General features: G+C 43.6%; 1 protein-coding gene across 1 annotated transcript in view; it reads right to left on the reverse strand.

Annotated features, from left to right (window-relative positions):
* Positions 1–20,201, reverse strand: part of LOC147633308 (O-fucosyltransferase 38-like) — a 39,790-nt gene extending 19,589 nt beyond the window's left edge. The window contains exons 1-2 of the mRNA XM_086806355.1: positions 18,778–20,201; positions 18,562–18,672 (exon numbers count right to left, since the gene is read on the reverse strand). Coding sequence (XP_086662481.1) covers positions 18,562–18,672; positions 18,778–18,969 — 303 coding nt within the window. The 5' untranslated portion in view covers positions 18,970–20,201. The remainder of the gene's footprint in view (positions 1–18,561; positions 18,673–18,777) is intronic.
* Positions 20,202–22,841: the final 2,640 nt, after the last annotated feature.

The raw sequence follows: 22,841 nt of genomic DNA on the forward strand, positions 1-22,841 counted from the left end.
GCATTTTTCTGGACTCATTCTAGTAAAAGCCCCTTTCAACAGCTCAGAGGCACAATCTTATAAATCAAATCTAACTCTTTTCAAGAGTCAGGAATGCCTGCCACAACTTAAGACATGCCCATGTTGTGCGCATTGAGGTACATACTTTGACAGCGAACAGAAAAAACTTCCATGATAGACACATCAGCTTCATCATGCATGGCATAGACTAGCGCTTTGACATCCAAACTAGCGATTTTATCCTCCGGAACATCATGTTCCTGGCGGCACATACCAAACAAGATCGTGTTTAGTTAATGGTACCACAGATAGACACTGTTCATGTGGCAAGTGACAAAGCTCTCAACTGATTTCTGCTGGTAGCTCTACCTTCACTTGGGCTTCATCCGTTGGACCCGAAGGTACTTTCTCTTCAGCGTTTTTCCTCATAGGAAGTGTGTACACTGCTTGACCTGAATTTTCAGGTTTGTAGCCCTTGTTTGGCTGCGTTTTTTTCTCCAATGGACACAGATCACTTGCAAAGGGGGTTTCTTGTTTGGATTGTGGCTTTGGAGGCAGTTTGGTACTCGAGGAGGATACTGAATTTCTGATTTCATTCAGCATTTTGTTGATTTTGGAGCATCTATACCTGCGTTTTGTTCCTGGCCTACACGGTTTCCGGTTTCTTCATGTTCCTTGCCTTCTGTTGGCGGTGGAGTGCTGTTTTTTGCTGGACAGCAGTGTTTTGGCTGCGTTTTGCTTCCCACAGGAATTTTCTATACTCAGAGGGGGCCCATCTCCAACTACTTCACTTGAGGATCTGTTTCGGGAGCTGTTTTGTATCTGTGGAGACTTTCTTCTATGACAAGAGTTTACAGATTTTGGAGGAGAGTAGTGATCTTTTTAGAGATCCTGAGCAAAGTTTATTACATTTTCCAGTATTTTCTACTCAGTATCATTGAAACCGGCCTCTGATAGAAACCAGAGTGCGGTAGACTAGCAGTCACCCGTCCACGTGTAGTCTAGATGTGAAAACAAAACAGATTGGAGCTAGAGTGCCCAAGAAAAACAAAGCGACACCTGTTGGCCCCAAAGCTTGGCGCCCCTTGCGGTATTTCTTTATTAAATTCCAAAAATATGAATGGCTGAGTACAACAAAAATCAGCCAAGAGATTACACCTGTATGTCCAATCTGACGGCCCACAATCCTTCTTAGCACAAAGGATCTATGCACACAGATCTGTGTTTCACAATAAAACACTGTGCCTCCCTCTGATCAGCCAAGACCACTAAGCAAGGCAGCCATGAGCATACATCTGGCATAACTCAAGTGCATGATACAACATCTCAGCTCATACATACATGTGCTGTCCAAACTCTGTCTCAACCCTTGTCAATCTGCCATACCCCTCCTCTCACAAGGGGCCAGATAACTCATATCTGACAGACATCAAGCAGTAGAAAGAGAGATAGATGAACAGAAGCGGAGCTTACCAAATTCAGCTCGTGAAACAGCACTGGAGGAAGCAACGGTACCAATTTGTACTTGCAGGCACTTGTTTCCACAACCCTGCTTCACACACACGCACGTACTTGTCTGTACCCTCCTCCTTGTGTTCACTTCTATGCTGTCTTTGAAAGTACAGATCTGAAAAACAACACTGTACTTGTATGTACTTGACTGTACTTGCTTGTACTTGACTGTACAGACTGTTTCTGCAGAAAACCAGAAGTAGCCGCCTGCTGATGTACTGCTGGTCGCCTGCGCCGTCTGCAACAGTGTTGGCCAGCACCTGTACTTGCACCAAAACTGGCCGTACAGTGTACCTGCAGAAAGTACAGAACTGTACTTGCCTGAATTCAGCAGCTGCAGCCGCCTGTCTCTGTCCCACAGCTCTGTACCCTCTCTGGTTATCTGCGCCGCCTGTCCACAGCAGTACCTGCTGTTCGTACACAGCACTGTACGACTGTTGTACGGCCTGCTCCAGCACACAGCTCACAGAAAACAGCAGCAACAGCCCTAATCAGCAGTCGACCAAAGTTTCCTCCGCTTTTCCACGCATGAGAGCCCACTTTTGCTCCACGACTCCCAAAAGGGAAGAGAGAGAGAGAGGAGAGAGAAACACACACTCCAAAAGTGGAGTGGCCCTCCTCCCCAAAATAATCCCTAGGGCCCCAAACTTTAAAAGTCCCTAGGGGCCACTAAGGCCTAGGGGCAAACTTTAATAAACATTAAAGTTTAATGTTCTAGTTCCCCCCCTTCACACCTAGGGATGTCCACACATCATTAACTCTGTCCGGGCACCCCCCATGTGAATCATTCAATATTCTGCCTCTGCAATCACCATCCATTTTCACAGGGCCATGACATACCCCCCTCTAGAAAAATGGCAAGCGTCCTCGATTGCATTCTGGTGATCCAGCAAAATATCCAAAGTGAAATATACAATATGGCAAGATCAGCGTCCCAATCTCTCTAAGCCATACACATGTATCAACATTCACTGCAAACCAATGGCATAGTAATAGTCCAAGTTGTATACCACTGTGAACCATACATATCCACAAAATTTCATGTGACTAGTACACATATATCATAGAAGTCCCATAAACAGATGTACTGTCAGCCTCAGTACCTTCGGGTGAGATAAAAACTGCACCAAGCGACCTCTAGATGTCATCTGAGCCTGTCTGTATCAAGGGAGTGGAGGTGCTACCCCCCTCTTGAGCATCAGGTAATGCTCCAGACCCATGCTCTGCTGAACCTGAATGAGCCACAACAAGAGTCGGCTCTAACTCAAAGGCATCGAGATAAAGCTGCAAAACCTGAGGTGAATCTCTTAAGTCACCTTCCTCCATCCACTTCGCATCCATCGGTGAATAGTTCTTGAACTTCACAAGATAGCGACGGGAAACTTTACCTCGTACCTTCCTTTCTTTATGTGCCAGTATCTGCTCTGGAATCAGAACCTCATCAAGTTCCTCAACTTCCGGCTGAGCCTCATTTGATACATCCTCAGGCACATCCCCACGGAAAGGTCTAAGAAGACTCACGTGAAAAGCATTGTGAATCCTCCAGTGATCTGGTAACTTCAAACGATAGGTTACCTCACCAATCTTTTCCAAAACTTGAAAAGGCCCATAATAACGCATGCTCAACTTAGGGAATAAGCGCTCTTTACCCTTCATCTTCTTGAGTCTAGCCTTTTCAAAGCGCAAAAGAACCCAATCACCCAATGCAAACTGTAAATCACGTCTGTGACGGTCTCCGACTTTCTTTTGCTTCTGCTGAGTTTTCTGGAGAGCCAACTTAACTCTCCGATAAGCTTCATCCAAGCTCTCCACATACTGATCAGCCTCAAAGATCTTATCCTTTGTATGCAAAATGGGTGGAACCTTCTTCCCTCCTTCCACAATCTCAAAAGGCGCCTTGCCTGTCGAGGTATGTACAGTGTTGTTATATGCAAACTCCACCAAAGGAAGATACTTTTCCCATTGTTGCTTGTGCTCTGACACATAACACTTGAGAAGATCCAACACTGTAGAGTTAGCCTCTTCTGACTGACCATCTGTCTGTGGATGAAATGACGATGAAAACTTGAGAGTTGTACCCATGTTGTCGAACAACCCTCTCCAAAACAAACTCGTCATCCGTGGATCACGGTCACTAATGATAGACGTAGGCAAGCCATGATACTTGAAGATGTTCGCCATGAACAACTTCACCATATGATCCACTTTGATCGTCTTCCGCACGGGAATGAAATGAGCCTGCTTACTGAACCTGCATATGATAGTCCAGATGCCATCATTTCCGGTTTGTGTCCGTGGAAGATGAAATACAAAATCCATGGCAATGCTCTCCCAAGGTCTATCTGGAATAGGTAAAGGCTGTAATAACCCTGGTGTCTTCTGACGGTCAAACTTTACCTTCTGACATACAATGCATTGCCTCACAAAGGCATCAACATCTCTTCTCAAGGTTGGCCAATAAAAGAAAGTCTCCACTGCTTTGACCGTGGCGTCAATACCTCTATGACCGCATACGGTGGAGCATGACTTTCAATCATAACCTTGAGTCGCAATGGCCTGGTAACACACAGTCTGCCATGCATCAATAAAAACCCATCTCTGAGAGTATAGTGCTCATGTCGCTGACCCTCAGACATCTGATCATACAACCTTTCAAAGTCCTCATCATGGGCATATTGCTCTTTCATTTCATCAAGCTCATGATGATAAGCAAGTGAAACTGCAGAGACCTGTGGCTTGCGTGACAAAGCATCTGCCACTACATTCTTTTTGCCTTCCACATGCACAATCTGGAAGTGAAACATTGACAAAAAGTTTGCCCAACGCATGTGCTTCTCTAAAAGCTTGGTCTGCGTGAGGAAATAACGCAAGGTCTGATGATCTGTCTGTACAGTGAAATCAGCCCCAAGCAAATAGTGTTTCCATGTAGAAAGAGCGTGAATTACAGCCAACATCTCTTTCTCATAAACCTGTAAATGCTTCTCAGCATCTTGCAAAACTCTACTCTCATAGGCTATGACATGTCCCTCTTGCATGAGAACTGCACCAATGCTACTTCCACATGCATCACACTGGACAACAAAAGCCTTTCGGAGGTCCGGTAACACCAATACTGGGTCCGAAGTAAGCTTTTCTTTGAGCTTTTTGAATGCTGTAATTTCCCGATCAACCCATCTAAACGGAGTTGCTTTCTTCGTCAAAGCATGAAGAGGCGAAGCAATTTCAGCAAAGTGCCGTATGTAACGCCTGTAATAGGAACACAATCCTAGAAAACTACGTACATCATGCACGGTCCTCAAAGCTGGCCAATTAAGTATTGCTTCCACTTTTGCTGGATCCATACGGACTCCATGCGCAGACACAATATGCCCCAAGAAATGTATCTCTTGCAAAAAGAATTCACTCTTCTTGCCATTAACCACCAACCTATGGTTTCTGAGTTCTGCAAACACAATGGCCAAATGCCTTCTATGCTCTTCCTCAGTTTGTGAATGCACAATCATATCATCAAAGAATGTGCCCACAAACTCTCTATGAGGCCTGAAAATCCTGTCCATCATTCTGTTAAATGTGGCAGGCGCATTTGTCAAACCAAAGGGCATAACCAAGAACTCATACAACCCAAACGTGGTTCGGAATGCTGTCTTATGCACATCCTCGGGTCTAATGCGTATATGATGATACCCGCTTTTCAAGTCAATGCGACTAAAAACTGTGGAGCCCTGTAAGCGGTCCAAGATGTCATCGATCCTCGGTATGGGGAATCGATTCTTGATGGTATTCTTGTTCAGCGCCCTGTAATCAATACACATGCGCCAAGAACCATCCTTCTTCTGCACTAAGAGCACAGGTGAGCAAAAGGGTGATGAGCTAGGCTGAATCAACCCTTTATTCAAAAGCTCCTGCACCTGACTCATAATCTCTTCCTGTTGGGCTGCACTAACACGGTACGGCGGTCTGTTCGATGGAGTACTACCAAGAATCAGATCTATGGCATGATCTTCTGGCCTCTCAGGAGGTGGTTCTCCTGGCAATGACTCGGAAAAACAGTCTTGAAACCCACATAAGAAATCAGTCCTGTCCTTATCTAACATTGACAAATTAGACTTAGACTCATCATCCTGTGCATCCTTTACATAAATCAAGTACGCGGAAAGATGCTTTTTCATTACTGATGAAATCGCCCAAGCGGATACAATAGGAACAGATTCCCCTTTGAGTTTTACATCCAATACATGGTCTTTCCCTCTATGAGTCAGAGTGATTTTCCTATTGTAAGTATCCACCACCGCATGTACCCTGTGGCACCATGGCATACCCAACAAAACATCACAGCCATCCAAAGGCATGATGAAGAACTCTTCGCTATCCACATAACCCTGCAAATGAAGCCGAAGCTTCCCAATGATAGGAGTGACGGGTTCTGCATACCCTGGACAAGCCATATTAGCCTCATGTAACGGTCCCATCTCCTCTGCGCGAATCCCCAATCGGCCAGCCAAATCTGGTGAAATGAAGTTGACTCTAGCACCTGTGTCAAAGAAGATCAAGGCATTCTGATCTCTCACTTTGCCCCATGCCCTGCACAACTCTGTAGCTTCACCACCTGACTGTTCCCCCACAAGATCAAGAACTAAGCCTGCAGAAGGTTTTTGTTTCTTTGGCTTGGGCTCTCCTTTATTGTCAGAGTCCTTTTGGGACTTTCTTTTGGGACAATTGAATGACATATGCCCCTCTTCAGTACAGTAAAAACACTTTTGAGCATCTCTCAAAGCCTGTCTTTCCTCAGAAGTCCTCTTGGGCATTGGCAACTTCTTATACTTCGTCTCTGAAGACCCTTTAGCATCACGAGAAGCATGTCCAAATTTTTCAGCTTTCTTGCCCAATTTCTTACTGCCTTTAAACCCAGATGAACCACCTGTGAGTAACGCATTAGCTGTCATAGCATTTTCAATCATCTGTGACATGTTCGTTACTCGTCTTTATACAATAATCTCGTACCTCCTTGGGCAGCCCACAACAATACTTCTCTACCTGCTCAGATAATGGCACCGCACAATAAGAAGTCACTGGGAGTAAAGCTTCCCAAAACTTCTTGTTATAATCCTCCAAACTATCACACTTTGAAGCATCCAATTTGTGCCATGCGGTCATAACATCCACCTCGAATGTAGATGTGAGCCATACGGAAGAGAAAACCTGTTTAAATTGGACCCATGTAGTGGGTGCTATGCCCTGCAAAAGAAGAGTAGACCACCACTGCAAAGCATTGCCCTTGAGAAAAGTGGCAGCTTTCCTCACCTTAGAGGACTCTGTGTAATTCCCACCAGAAAAAGCAGCATCAAACTGCTGTAAAAAGGTAAGTGCTTTCAATTTATCCTTGGCCCCACTGAATGTGTCAAACTTCAGTGCAGCTCCCCCTTCCTTGTAATCCTTCGCCTTTCCCATAGGCGTTAGATTATCATATGGAAGTGGTTTCGTAAGATTGTTGCCCCCTACATTCATACCCATCATTGGGTCAACATTTTCCATTCCCACACCAGGCATACCATACATTCCAGCCATGTTTCCAAACATTCCATTATGCATACCTGGCTGCACGCCACCAAACATATTGCCTTGCATCCCAGGTTGCCTGCCTCCAAACATATTTCCTTGCATACCGGACTGCATACCACCATACATATTCCCTTGCATGCCAGGCTGAAAATTGGCTCCAAAAGGCCCATACATACCCATGCCTCCCTGAGGATAACCCCCAGTCATGGATTGGAACACCGAACCACCACCAAAATAACCTGGATGCATATTCTGCTGAGGAATAGGTGGCTGTCCATAGAAGGAACTCTGTGGATTAGCACCAAAAGCATGCTGCATATTCGGAAACTGTGCAGAAGATGGATCTTGTGGAGTGGTACCACTATGACCCTGAGGAAGATTCTTTGAACGAACCTTCTTCTTCTTTTTCTCGGGCTCTGTGCGAGATCTCATAAATTCAGCAAATCTCTCACTCTGTGTGAGCTGCATAAAAGTATCCATAACACTAGCCAAGCGATCTTTGAACCGAGCATCATCATCCTCTTTACCATGCACATCTTCTGGCTGTGTTACATCCTCATAAGGCTCAACATCTGCAGCTTGTTCTCCTGCAAAAATATCCTCGGATACATCTCTCTCAGGAGAAGTCTCTTGCTCTTCCTCTTCATGATAGAAGTACTCATCCTCTGTATCAGACATGTTTGCTGAATTTTCAGCGATGGCTTTCTTCAAAGCAACCACGAGCTCACCCCCTTCAGAAAGTTGATGATTGGTCCCGGCAACGGAACCTTGAAACCGGCCTCTGATAGAAACCAGCGTGCGGTAGACTAGCAGTCACCCGTCCACGTGTAGTCTAGATGTGAAAACAAAACAGATTGGAGCTAGAGTGCCCAAATCTGAAAAACAAAGCGACACCTGTTGGCCCCAAAGCTTGGCGCCCCTTGCGGTATTTCTTTATTAAATTCCAAAAATATGAATGGCTGAGTACAACAAAAATCAGCCAAGAGATTACACCTGTATGTCCAATCTGACGGCCCACAATCCTTCTTAGCACAGAGGATCTATGCACACAGATCTGTGTTTCACAATAACACACTGTGCCTCCCTCTGATCAGCCAAGACCACTAAGCAAGGCAGCCATGAGCATACATCTGGCATAACTCAAGTGCATGATACAACATCTCAGCTCATACATACATGTGCTGTCCAAACTCTGTCTCAACCCTTGTCAATCTGCCATACCCCTCCTCTCACGAGGCCAGATAACTCATATCTGACAGACATCAAGCAGTAGAAAGAGAGATAGATGAACAGAAGCGGAGCTTACCAAATTCAGCTCGTGAAACAGCACTGGAGGAAGCAACGATACCAATCTGTACTTGCAGGCACTTGTTTCCACAACCCTGCTTCACACACACGCACGTACTTGTCTGTACCCTCCTCCTTGTGTTCACTTCTATGCTGTCTTTGAAAGTACAGATCTGAAAAACAACACTGTACTTGTATGTACTTGACTGTACTTGCTTGTACTTGACTGTACAGACTGTTTCTGCAGAAAACCAGAAGTAGCCGCCCGCTGATGTACTGCTGGTCGCCTGCGCCGTCTGCAACAGTGTTGGCCAGCACCTGTACTTGCACCAGAACTGGCCGTACAGTGTACCTGCAGAAAGTACAGAACTGTACTTGCTTGAATTCAGCAGCTGCAGCCGCCTGTCTCTGTCCCACAGCTCTGTACCCTCTCTGGTTATCTGCGCCGCCTGTCCACAGCAGTACCTGCTGTTCGTACACAGCACTGTACGACTGTTGTACGGCCTGCTCCAGCACACAGCTCACAGAAAACAGCAGCAACAGCCCTAATCAGCAGTCGACCAGAGTTTCCTCCGCTTTTCCACGCATGAGAGCCCACTTTTGCTCCACGACTCCCAAAAGGGAAGAGAGAGAGAGAGAGAGGAGAGAGAAACACACACTCCAAAAGTGGAGTGGCCCTCCTCCCCAAAATAATCCCTAGGGCCCCAAACTTTAAAAGTCCCTAGGGGCCACTAAGGCCTAGGGGCAAACTTTAATAAACATTAAAGTTTAATGTTCTAGTCCCCCCCCCTTCACACCTAGGGATGTCCACACATCATTAACTCTGTCCGGGCACCCCCCATGTGAATCATTCAATATTCTGCCTCTGCAATCACCATGCCCACACTTGTGCTGTTCCATTTTCACAGGGCCATGACAATCATCTAGGAGTCTTACTTACAGTTCTTATAACTGTAAGACAGTTAGTTTATTGTACTTTTCAATTTCATTTGGTTGTTCTCTTTGATGAGACACCAACTTTCTTGCAAACGCACGAAGCATTTTGGAGGCAAAACAAACTTTGGGATCAAGTCAAGGTGATTCCTGGGTATGAGAATTCGGGAACAAAGAAATTTGAATGTCGCCATTGCAAGGTTATTTATGGTGGTCCTCTTGTAAGATTGAAGGCTCACTTCTCCGATACCAAAGGCTATGGCATTGGGGAGTGTGTGAATGTTCCCAAGGAGCTGCTTGATTCCTTGAAAGAATGGAAGTCAAAAGTTTGTGCCATTCCTATACAAGAGCTTCCAAATTGGGATGCCCAAGAAAGGCTATGCAAGAGGGTGCATTCCGAGGATGGACCTCAAGAGGAGGATGAAGGGGAGACGTCTCCACCTCCCAAAAAGAAAAGTAAAGGGGCTGATTTGAAGAAGACCATCATTATTGCAGGGCTACAAAAGCAACACATGAGAGAGGAAACAAAGGAGATCACAAGACTCTTCATTCAATGTGGATTTTCCTTTAATATATTAAGGACTCCTCGTTGGAAAAAGACCATTAGAACCATCTCTCACATTGGGTGTGAATGGGAAGGTCCGTCGTATGAGAGCATCTGCACATCCAATCTTAGAAGTGAGACGGCTAGTGTCATGAAAGAGCTTAAACCGCTTCAAGCAACATGGGAAAAATACAGTTGCACTTTGCTATGAGATGGATGGACAGATGTCAAGAGGCGCCATGTGTACAATGTTTTAGTGTCCACTTGCAAAGGGACACAATTTCTTCGTGCAATCGATGCATCCGTTGCAAGTACCATCATTACAGGAGAGTACATTATGAACCACATGTGCCAAGCTGTTCTTGAAATGGGCCCCAAGAACATAGTGCAGGTAGTTACCGACAATGGGTCAAATTGTGTGTCAATGGGAAGACTGCTTGAGGAGGAGTTTCCTTAAATTGTATGGACACCATGTGCTTCACATAGTTTGGATTTGATGCTTTAAGACGTAGGAAAGCTGCCATGGGTAAATAATACGGCAACAAGCATGGTCAACTTTGTCACGAAGCGTAGTGCTGTTTTGAACATGTTTAGAGCTAATAGTGATTTGGAGCTTATCAAGCCCTCCAAAACACGCTTTGCATACATGTTTCTTGTCTTGGAGAGGTTGCTAAGAGTGTGCCATGACTTAATGCGCACCGTCGTATGCCGTGAGTGGGGAGCTTGGGCTAACCGAAATAACCCCAAGTCAAAGACCTTTGGTTGGTTGGTTCTCAACGAGAGTTGGTGGCAGCAAGTGGATGGCTTTGTGAAGGCCATCAACCCAATGTATAGTGTTCTTTGTCTTACTGATATGGAGGGCAGCACACTTGGACTTTTGTATGAGTTCATGGACAAGATCGGGGAAGCTCTTGATGCTTGTGTCTCTCTACCCCGAGAAAGGTACTCATAAACATTGCTTTACTTTGAAGTTGATTACTCTAATGCAAGTATTTTACACATTTCCCAATGACTATCTCTAGCATTAATAAATGGCAAAGTCCAAGAGATGAAGGGCATTTGGAATGAGCATTGGGATTGGTTCATTCGCCCAATACATGCTGCTGCCCATGTTTTGCACCCACTTTGGAGAAGTGAGGAGCAATACCTCAATGGCGAGCTCGAGGAGGCGTGGTCTACATACATTGAAAGGTTGGTGGGTGATGACATTCAACTAAAGAGGAAGATAGAGGATCAGCTTCTTCTCTTTCGCAATAGTAGTAAGCACTTTGGCAAGGATACGGCAATCCTTAGGGAAACACAATTTCAACCCGTATCTTGGTGGGAGAAGTATGGGATAAGCACACCCAACTTGGTATGTGTCTTATTTGTTACCTAGTTTGCTTTTCATAATATGTTTCAACCAAGTTTACATTCTTATAAGTCTTACAAAGACGAATTGCCATAAGACTTCTCTCACAAGATTGTAGCTCGGTGTCAAATCCCCACGGATCTCGTCGTGATCGATCGTTCGAAACTCGAATCCTGCAAACAAACGAACAAACAAACAAGCAAGGGGCCTGACTCACCTCCCAACCATGACAGCCGTGGGCAAGCCCACAGTCTTGGCTGTCCCCACCGAGCCAAGCTCAGCTAACTAGGTTGACGTACCGACCAATCTCCTCCTCGCGACGTCCCATACCGCCTCGAGATTGCTGCCGGCCTCGGCTGCGTAAAGCAGGTGCACGCCTGCACTAGATCCAGGCTCCAAGACCATAGAGCTCTCGTTTAGGAACAGTTTAGCAAAGGGGAGTGTCACATGCACACCCTATTGGTGTACAAGTGACATGGCATTCTTAGCATTCAAAAGCATTAAGCATGGCATTCAAGCACTAAGCATGGCATTCAAGTATTAAGCAAGCACTTTGGGCAGCTGACAGGTGTTTACACAGCAGCCGACCAAAGCATTTGCAGCAGCCGATTGGTAATAGTCAATCGTGGAGATAATTTTGCATGCCGACTGGTAATAGTCAGCCGACCAAAGTATTTTCTCTAGCAGCCGACTTATTATTATATGTAGTCGTAGGGCCGATAGCAGCTACACAGCCCGACCAGCTTTAAACTAACCTATAAAAGCATGAAGCATCATTCAGTCCAGGGTATCTCCAACGTTTTGGTGGTCTTCAGCCCAAGGCTAGAGGAAGGGTGGAGTAGCAGCAGTTCAGCATTCATAAGGCAGGCATAGTGGCAATCAGCATATAGTCATCTCCTGCCTCTTACATAGAGGAAAGCCAGCATCCCAAAGGGTGGACCTCAGCATTGGAGAAAGGAACATTCATCATCATCATCATTAGCGTATCTCTCTCATCCCAAGAAGGATATTTATCTAGGACAAGCATAGATCTATTTATAGATCTTCATTGTAACCATTGCATTTAATATAACTGCATTGCATTACATTGACACTATTGTCTATCTCTTAAGTATAATTAAGTGAAGTTTAGTTAAGCCTAAGGTTGTTTACTACAATCAATCCCTCGCATGTCACAGGGGGGAAACTTGCCACGTACAGATCCATACAGTACGGTACAATACTGTACTATACACTAAAACGTACGTTATAATAAGGTACGTCATACTTATGCAACCTTGCTATGTACCAGCTTCCAACTATACCAAATGCATTAAATGCTATACCAGCCTACTATACTAGCTGTATCAAATGTACCAAATGCACTAATTGTTGTATCAGCCTACTGTACGGGTTGTATCGGATGGCCTATTGACTATACCACCATCTCTACAGTTGAGATTATGTGGTATTTTACTTATGGTACATATGAATATTTGGCATTTGCATATGTTGGCCTGTTGTGCATGAGGGGAAGAATCAATTAACACAAAGAATGTTAACTAGGTTTATGTGTATGATTATGATGAAGGCAACTCTATCGTGTCTATGGCATTGTATGTGAATAATTCGGTTTTGCCCGAATCTGGGAGAACCCCCAAAGCTTGTCCATTTGAAATACTCCTTGGTGATAAACATATCTAAGGACATTCCAGTCCCAATGTGGTGTCACATGTGCAAGCTCTATTTTCAGCTTTTATGTGGATGCTTCCAATATTATTATGTTTTCATGCAAATTGATTATGGTTGTGTGTTAAAGTTGTGGCCATGTTTAATGTTCATTACGCGTTAATGGTCCCAAAAGTGTGTCAAAGGCTCTATCTAGTCCCTCAAGCAGTTCAGTTTCATTGGTATCAAAGCACAGGCTTTCTTGCAACCATAAGGAAGGCAAAGATCAAAAGTGGGACCACAATTGCCATCAATGCTACTAAGCACGGCAAGTCAATTCATAGTTATGCGTCAAGAGCATAAGTAGAAGACAACCTAGACTATGGATTTTTGGAAATGGCTTTTTGTACTTGTGATCAATATTCTCTCTTCAAAAAACTAAGTATACTTTGAGTTTTGCAAAGTTACTAAACACTTAACCTTGTATGTCCATACAATGACAATTCTGTGTGATTTTCCTTAAATTGTTTCATGGAAACACATCGTTAACGGCTGAATAGCTTGGTTTGTATGGTTTTCGGATGGATTTGTCCAAGGATTATGGACTATATTTATGGAGCATCCTTTGCTCGAAAACTTTTATATATATGATGCTTTGTGCTTTTATGGTTCATATATATTTACAATTTTATGACTCGCTTTGTTGGGATATGATATATTTATGAAACATGATATGTTATGGATCGAGGATTTTCTCTAGAATTATCTCAGTGGCCAAAATGCCTATAAACTATGTGTAGTGGAAATGCTTATGGAGCACCAAGCTATCTATGCATGTGAGTGATTTTGACTAGAGTCCACCTCTCCTCCAAGGTGCGTGATCAGAGAACCAACATGAAGTGCAAATGGAGTGGCCTTGAGTCTTTTGGCTCTAGAGTGGCACCTATTTGTGTGCCAAAGACCCATTCTAACTTGACCCCACCTCTCCTCCAAGGTGTGTGGTCAAAGAACCAACATGGAGTCCAAGTGGTAGAGTGGCCTTGAGTCTTTTGGCTCTGGACTGACACTTGTTTGTGTGCCTTGAGCTTTTGGGCTCTATACTGGCACCTGTTTGTGTGCCTTGAGCTTTCGAGCACTGTACTGGCACCTGTTTGTGTGCCTTGAGTTTTCAAGCTCTATATTGGCACCTATTTGTGCGGCTCTTGAGAGTACCACGTGCTTGTACAAGAGCACCAATGTTGTGCGTGGTCTCGGAATGCTAGTGACGCGTCCTTCCATCCAAATGAAGATTTGGATATTGGTATTATAGGGACTTATTTAGTCTCAGTCATTTATTTGGGACATGGATTCTTTCAATTATATTGCATTTATGAGACGTCTCATCTTGCTCACTTGATAGAACATGATTATATCCTAGATATATGGTTTGAAGGTTCGAGTTGTGGACAACTTTTAAGAAGCTTGGGGAGGAAATGTCACCAGCATGGACATTTTCCGGAGTAAAAGGGGTTTGGTGGACTCCAAGATGCCACATATTATGTGGAAAGTATTAGCTTTGGGAATGGGAATTATCCACTGCAAAGAGCCAAGAGTCCGGAGCTTGGTCTAGGCATCCGAGACAGTTCCCTAGACACAGAGATGGTCACTTGGTCCAAGTGTCACTTGGAAAGCACACCTAGTAGGCACCCGAGAATTTGGGGAAGGATTAAATGCTAAAACATGCTCTTATTTGGGTGTCTACACTCACTTATCATTATGAGGTATAGGCACACATTTGGAGCAAGTGTGTGTGCACTAGCTTAACAATTGGCATTATGAGATGTAGACATACATTTGGGTAAGTTTGTGTAACCCCTAGATTTGGAGCTCTACTTACTTATTTGGCAAGCTCTCTACCTCTCTCACACAAAAAAAAAAAATCAATTCATGCTAGAACCAGAAATCAGCCGTCCACCCCTTCTCTTGCACATCATTTGTGCTCCTGGCTGCCTACAAGTTGTGCCGCAACCAAAAGAATTATTGAATCCAGCTCCCTATTGCTATACTAGCCTATCTACCTTGTGTACTAGCCTATGTACCTGCTGTGCCAACCTTTGTATCGGTCTTGTACTTGTTTTACCGGTTGTTCCAAATGTCTTAGATATTGTACCAACATTGTTAGCACATTCATCCCTAGTTTCTGCCCATTTCTAGTGTCCTTTTGGTCCCATTTGTATGGCCCTTGATTGTGGGCTGGCCACCCCTTTTTTCCATATTTTTCTGGGATTTTTCCCAGCCCTTTGGTATTTTACCAGTCGGCCAACTCCTCTGCTCCAGTCGGCCAGCTTATTGAGCTCCAGTCAGCCAGCCCTCCTCACCTATAAATAGGTGGGGCTGGCCTCTTATCATTCATTCAGTCTTGTACATATTTTGCTCCCTCACTTATGAGACTTGTAGTGTCTCTTGCTTGGGACTGTTTTGCTTCAGTATATTCAGTATAGTTTTCTCCATATCTCTCTCTCTCTCTTGCACTCTCTATTCAGCACATTCTAGTGCCACTCTGCTTCCGCTCTGTGCACTCTTTCATGGTATCATCGCTCCCGGTTTAGCAACCTCTTTGCTGCCCCAGATTCAGCACTGTTTTCAGCACCTCCTCCTCTGCGTTTTCTCTCAAATCTGCAGCTTCCTTTGCTGCGTTTTCTGGACTGAACCTGCTGGTTGCTGCGCCCTCCAGTTTGGCTTCATCAACACAGCCTTCAGGTACTTGTTGACCAGCGTCTTCTTTTCCACGTGGAGTTTGGGACATAGGCGGCCTGTTTTCTTCAGGACAGCAGCTTCCTTTGCTGCATTTTTCCTCTCCCGTGGGTTTGCTCCTTTGCAGAGGGGGTATTTGGTGTTGCAGGCTTTGGTGGCACCCTTGGTACATTTGGAGGACACTTCTTCTTCAGAGTTTGTGCGTTTTTCTTGAGGAGAGCCCAAGCTATTGTCCTTGTTGTTGCCATTCCCTCTTGCACCTCTCACAGCATATTCTCGGGTGCTGCCCAGCCTCTTAGGGCTGCGTTTTGGTGGGAGGAAAGACCCTATATCAGCGTTTTCTGATTTGGACAGTTTTTATTGAGAGTTGGTTCTATTGATTGGATCAATGATGACAACTTCAGATTTGGCTCCCGTACCACTCTCTTGTTATTTCCTTGATGAGGCAAACAAGTTGGATGGTGGTAACTTTCAGTCATGGAAGTTGCAGGTTACTTCTATTCTCAGGGAGTATGGTTTGATGGAGTTTCTCTCGTACAAGAATCGGTGCTTGCCGGACCTTGCCTCTGCGGAGGATGTGTGTCGGTGGAGGAAGACTAACGAACAGATCTATGGCTTTCTCCTCCTGAATTGTCAGGATTCGGTTCTTCGACACTTCATCTATGCTCTTGATGATGCTTCTACTTTTTATGTGTGCTAGTTGCTTTGTGACCTGTATGGTGATGCCAGTGATCGGTATATGCTTTCTGCTTCTGGGTGCTATGCAGCCAGTGATCTTATGGATACTTCTTTTGGAGATGTTCCTGCAATGAAGGATAGTGGGCCAGTTTTGCTCAGTTTTGCTCAGTTTTGCTCACGGCATCACATCTGAGGAGTTTGTTTCTCGTGTTGCCCTGCCTTCAGTTTCTGTGCATACTTCTCCTTGCCAGGATAATATATCTGGTAATGTTTTTGAGGAAGATAGTGGGCTGTCTTTGCTCACAACTTCTGAAGGGGATTTCTCTCCTATTAATTCGCCTCTAAAGCTTTCTTCGTCAACCAGTGACCAAAATGTGTTGCTGGTCCCTTTGCCTTCTATGGAGGAGCCTGCTTCTACGTTCTATGATGCTAATGAGGAGGCTACTACTACTTCAGTTACCACTACAGTGGATGTTCCTCTTCCTCTTACTCTGTGTGAGGATTCTGGATTGTGGTCAGGTGTGCCCGTGACCATGCCTGGGCCACAGTGGTACTTCCAAGGATTGAAGGATTGGGATTTGGATTTGGATTTGGTTGGGCCTATGGAGTCTCGACATCAGTTTTCAGAGGAGGCAGTTGAGTTCTTACATCTGGCGATGCCGACCTTCGAGGAGGGTGCTATTATCAGCATTTGGCTACTCTTGGTATACAGTTGGAGCATATGGACTCTTTCTTTTGAGGGTATTATCTTCTTGGAGCTACAAGCTTCTAGGGATTCCTGTGACACTGTGTTTATATTTGGGTTTGGCACCGATATTTGGAGCAGCACAACGCAACCTACATGGTTATTCTCTTCTAGAAGAACAGTGTACCTGGCAGCTTGTTCTGTTACTTTTGTGCTGAATTGTTGTAGAGATTGCTTGTGGAGCTTTCCTGGTACCTCTTGTTGCCGCTTTCTTTTATCTTTGATAGAGGACGACTTCTTCGGCTTCTCGGAGTTATGTTCAACATCTGGTGCTGAGAGGGGGTGTTAGCACATTCATCCCCAATTTCTGCCCATTTCTGGTGTCCTTTTGGTCCCATTTGTACGGCCCTTGATTGTGGGCTGGCCACCTCTTTTTTCAATATTTTTCTGGGCTGTACCAACTATTCTGGATGGCCTAAATGTTATACCAAACTGAAGTAAGGACTACACCGTATGCCTATCGACTATACCACCATCTCTTGTGGTATTTTCCTTATGGTTATTATTTGCCTGTTTTGGCCTATAGTGCATGAGGGGAAGAACCAGTACCCGCACAAGATGCTAACTAGGTTTTTATGGAACTGTGTGTGTGATTATGATGAACGCATGATTCTATATGGTTATCATGTATGGTATTGTATGTGAATAACCCAGTTTTGCCCAAATCTAGGAAAACCTCCAAAAGCTTGTAGAGTTAAAATATTCCTTGGCAATAAAGAACGCGTGGGGGGGAGGGGCGTGTCACATGGGGCCGGCACACTGGACCGGCCCATTCCAGTGTGGTGTCTGTCACATGCGCAAGCTATATTTTCAGCTTTTATGTGGATGCTTCCAGAATTATTACGTTTTTCTGCAAAGTGATTATGATATGTGTTAAGGCTATGGCCACGTTTAATGTTTAATACACATTGATTGTAAAAGTGTGTCAAAGGCCCTAGTCCCACGGTGGTTCGGTTTCACCAAACCTTGCTAAAAGCTACTTGCAAACAAAGGGCTGCATTTACTACTTCTGGCTGGTGTGAACCCGCTGTGCAAATTCGGCTACAGATATCTAATATCATAGAGGTTAGGTCCTGCAGTTCAGATTTGATAAATGGTTCTCTGATTTCTCAACTGCACCGATTCATGCTCCATACTGCCTTCTACACCTACTCCTATGGTCCCTATATTAGACCTAAGAGTGATACATCTTCCCAAGCATGAGAGCATGGCGAGACAGAAGATGACTGTAAACTTCTTTGTTTCACCCACCATAAGAATGATGTTGTCCACATAAAGCACAATGATTACACAGCTGTCTTGCTCATTAAAAAAACTTACAAATTAGCATCGCTCACACCGTCCACCTAAGGTTTCAAAACCGATGAGTAACTGCAGGTTTCTGTAGTAAAGGGCAGACAAGCAAGTAGAAAACCACCATGCTAGATTCCTATCACTTATCTGGATTCTGGAGTAAAGGGAAGACAAGCAAGTAGAAAACACGCACACATACACCAACACGCATGCACTCGTGCAAATACGGAACCAAGTAGAAGATAGACTGCAAGATTCATTACAAACAAGATCAATCACCTTCTTGAAGTCCAACAAGTCTTTTCTATCTCTAGACTGCACAGTCCTGGACAGATGTGGTGACATCTCTTGAGTCCATCTGAGGCCATCAACTCTGACGATTTCTCCTTGCTGTGCAAATAGGATAAGCTACTTAGTTAAATGCCATTCTGTAAATCACAAGTTGGTGAAGCATTGTTAGCATTCAATGCATAATTTACAATGTGTATCTATTACCTTCCGAAGTTTATACGGTTCAGAGTGGATGGCATGAGATCTGAATATGGAAAGGATAACAGGGAACAGCAAAGTGGAGGATAACGCTGCCACTGCCACACCAAGATAGCCAATAATCCATGTCAATCGAAACCAAAAGCCTCCTGCTCTGACTCTCTTCCTACAGACCTGGATAGAAGTGTGCCGCTGCATTCTGCAAGTGTTTCCCTACGTCTCCAAAGGCCTTGGACTGTCAAATTTCCTCGGGCTTCACAAATCAAGGGAGAGTCAATAAAGAGAAAAATGAAGCACCCCAGCTATCTCCAAGTTCCAATCGAAAATGCCCCAGCTAGACACATGCAGCAACCACGTTACCTCTGAATTCAGTCATAGATGCCACACATTTTTGCAAATGCAAATCGTCACTGAAGCATTACTGCTCGTAAGATCAGATACTAATGAGAGTTTCAAAGTGAGCATCTGGAGAAACAGGAGAAATAACTACGTAGCAGAAAGATGCTTCGACCACGCATTACCCAGCCCACTATGGAGGGGAGAAATCTGCTAGGGTAAAAACCCCGGCTCTGACCTCGGCAACAGATCCTAAGGCTTTCTCCAGGGCATATGATTTAGCCATGCTAGCTTCTGCTGGCCCTGCCGCTGCTTGCTTCACCTCGCTCTGAACTAAAACGGCTGTAGAAGCATGTAGCAGAAACTTTATCCATGGCTTACCTTGGAATAGCTGTTCTGCTAGAACGCTTTGGCGCCGCAGTACGATAGTGTTCCTTCTTAGTCACTCCTTTGCGAGCTTTGTAGGCTTTCGCGTTTTGCTTCCAGATGAAGCAAGAAACAGGCCTTCGTTGAAACGAAAAAGCGGCAAGGTGAAGCTGAGCCGTCTAGGCAGGGTTTTCCTTTCCTTCTTGAAGCGATCTACCTCTCGATGGTGAACCCATGCGTTCTCCCATAGAAGCTGTGGAGATAAGGCAGAAAATTCCACCTGCAGCTATGGCGAAGACCCCGAGGGTGAGGCAACAAGAAAGGGTAGCGGCTATATTGCAAGGAGAAGGTGGCTAAGGCTATGGCTACTGTGAGGCATGGAGCTTCTGAGGCTATGGAGCATGAGGAGCGTGTGCATGGAACTGGGGGGGGGGAGGATGGCTATGGAGCTTCTAGGGTTTTTCAAGGGGTACGAGTCACGGGAGTGGATGGGAGGCAAAACGTGTGTCTGCGCCAGACTGCTCTACTCGGAGCAGGTAGTACTACTGGTGCCCGTTCCCTTCCACCGATGCATTGCCACACGTCCACCAACACCAGCCTGTTTCTAAGCGCGCGCCAGACTGTTCGTAAATTGTGATTACTGACTTTTCTCTCTCCCCCCTGGAGATTCGTTAAGTTCGTTAACCCCAAGCAAATTTGTGCCCCCATCCACAGGTTTGCTTCTCACCACATTGTTATTTTTAGGCTCCAACTAAAAGCACTTTTGCTTTTTAGACACAGGTTGCTTTTTGACCCCTCCCTCACCTACTATCATTTTATTGATGTTATTTGCATTATTTTCTTCTTCTTTTTTGCCTCGCTCCTTAAATGCAAGATATAGCACGGCTTGGGGTTGTCAAAGAGAACTAAATTGATCCTAGAAGCTTGAAACCGCTCAATTTTTGGCACTATTTTTCTCCTGTTGTGATTCAATTTTTGGCACTATTTTTCTCCTGTTGTGATTTGAACTTCTGAGCTTTCAACCCACGAGCGTTGCCATGGGTTGGTTAAGGGAGAACACCATCAATGTAGAGATCATGGGGTTCGATCCCTATCCACCCCACAGAAACGCAAGGAACACACCTGCCCACCACACCTATGAGGTGAAAAGCCTATGCATGGCATTTTTTTCAAAACCCTCTCCTACAATGCACAACACTTGTAGGCTAAATACAATTTTTTGATGAAATTAATTGCCAAAAATTTGTCTTCTTTTGAAATGATGGCTATGGAAAATGATTACAATTTTGGTCCTCTTTTGAAGTGACAACTATGGAAAATGATTACAAATCGCCAACTTTAAATAGATTCTAGTAGGAAGTCAATTGTAAATGGAATTTCTAACTTTTAAAAAAATGTCCGGAATTCTTCTTTTTCAAATGAAGAGTTAAAGGGTTGTAGGTGTGGGTGGGGTCATGGAAGTCTTCTCAAATTATGAGGACATTATTTGAAATGGCATTTTGTAACTTATTTCAAATTTATGTGTAAAATATGACACGAGTCCTCAGATTTTGCTAGTATTTGATTGCCAGAACACCCAAAAAAATGTATGGTGGCTATCAAAAACCAGCCTGCTTACAAATAATCCTATTCAATTACCATGCTTCAAACCAAAGCCTAGTTATATAGTCTAAGGTCAGCAATGTGTGTGTGTGGGGGGGGGGGGTTCAATCCATGCCTTCCCCCACCACACCTACGAGATGCAAAGCCTATATGGCATTTTTTACAATACCCTCTCTTATAGTGCACAACACTTGCAGGCTAAATACAAATTTTTAAAAAAATTACTAAGATTGCACTTCAGAAGATGAATGCCATGGATTTGATGAACTTAATTATAAATTTGTGTCCTCTTTTGAAGTGATGGCTATGGAAATTGATTATAAATCACTAACTTTGTGTAGATTCTAGTGGGACGTTTGTTGCAAATGGAAATCTTTTTTTTTAAGGCTCGATTTCTTCTTTTTCAAATGAAGACGTAAGGGTTATAGGTGTGGGTGGGGTCGTGGAAGTCTTCTTAGATTAAGAGGACATTATTTAAAATGGCAATTTCAAATTTATGTGTAAAATATGACAAGAGTCCTCAAATTTTGCTAGTATTTGACTGCCAAAACACCCAAACACATCTATTACTTTCGAAGATTTGATTTGTTTAATGAACTACAAGTAGCACACATAATTGGACAAAGCGGTGTGGGTATGGACTTTAATTCCAAGTTGGTGATTGTACCATAAAAGAGCCAGAAAAGAAAATCACATTATGATCAAGTAAGTCCTCGATATTGGCTTATCTAAATAAGTATATTTTAATCTTATAATAATTATTGCATTGTATGATATTTTTCTCTATTAATATTGATTTTAAGCAATGTATATGTGTCACTATTTTTTATTAAATGGCATAATATTAATAATATTTTTGGTAGTCTTAGTAATGTATTCTCTAATTTACACATTGCATTGTATGTATATTAAGTAGCAAAAAATGAACCAACGCACACTACTTCAAATGCTAGGTGTGATGCACAACCTCAAAATAGGTATTGCACATGAGAGAATGCATGACCTAATTAACACATATCATTTTAGTGATGTTGAGGTAAATAATCAAGAATTTGAAAATAATGAAGATTAGCTAAATGATGATATGGAAATGTTCGAAATCCCCAATAGTACATTGTCATCTAACAAGGTAGATGAGCAAGAACTATCAAACAAAAAGAATTGTGTATTTTTAAAAGTGTAGAAAAGATAGGGAGTTAAAGTTTTCCTTTCTCGAATTAATTGCGCATGGAAAGAGTATGGGGAGGGAGAGAAGAATGCAAAACCATCCGACTTGGTGCTATTCAAAAGCACATACAATCAAAATAACAGAAATTTTCTCATATGAAATAGTGTAGTGAAAATGACCCAATAATACCATAGCATATTAATGTTATTATGTAGAATAAAAGCAAAAGTGGACTCATAACTTGCATTGAATTAATGTATTTTATTGCTAGGTAAGAGTTAGTAGCTATGAAGTATAAAAACCTATTACGTCTACATTAGGAAGTAGATGCAATGCCATTTAAGAGTTAGTAGCTATGAAGTATAAAAACCTATTGCATCTGCATTAGGAAGTAGATGCAATGCCATTGAAAAAAGATTATTCTTCATCTAAAACTATGATCACGAGCAAAGAGCTTTTATATTTTATCTCCAAATATTTAGAAGATTTACAACTTAAGCAACTCTTTACAAGTCATTTTTATACACTCATAATGGATGAGGCTAGAGAAACATCTTATTAACTATGTTTCATTCTTATATAGTAACGGAAGAGGTAT

Source organism: Cibotium barometz, chromosome 12 (assembly GCF_041138505.1).
Source record: "Cibotium barometz isolate CiBa-2024 chromosome 12, ASM4113850v1, whole genome shotgun sequence".
NCBI lineage: Eukaryota > Viridiplantae > Streptophyta > Polypodiopsida > Cyatheales > Cibotiaceae > Cibotium > Cibotium barometz.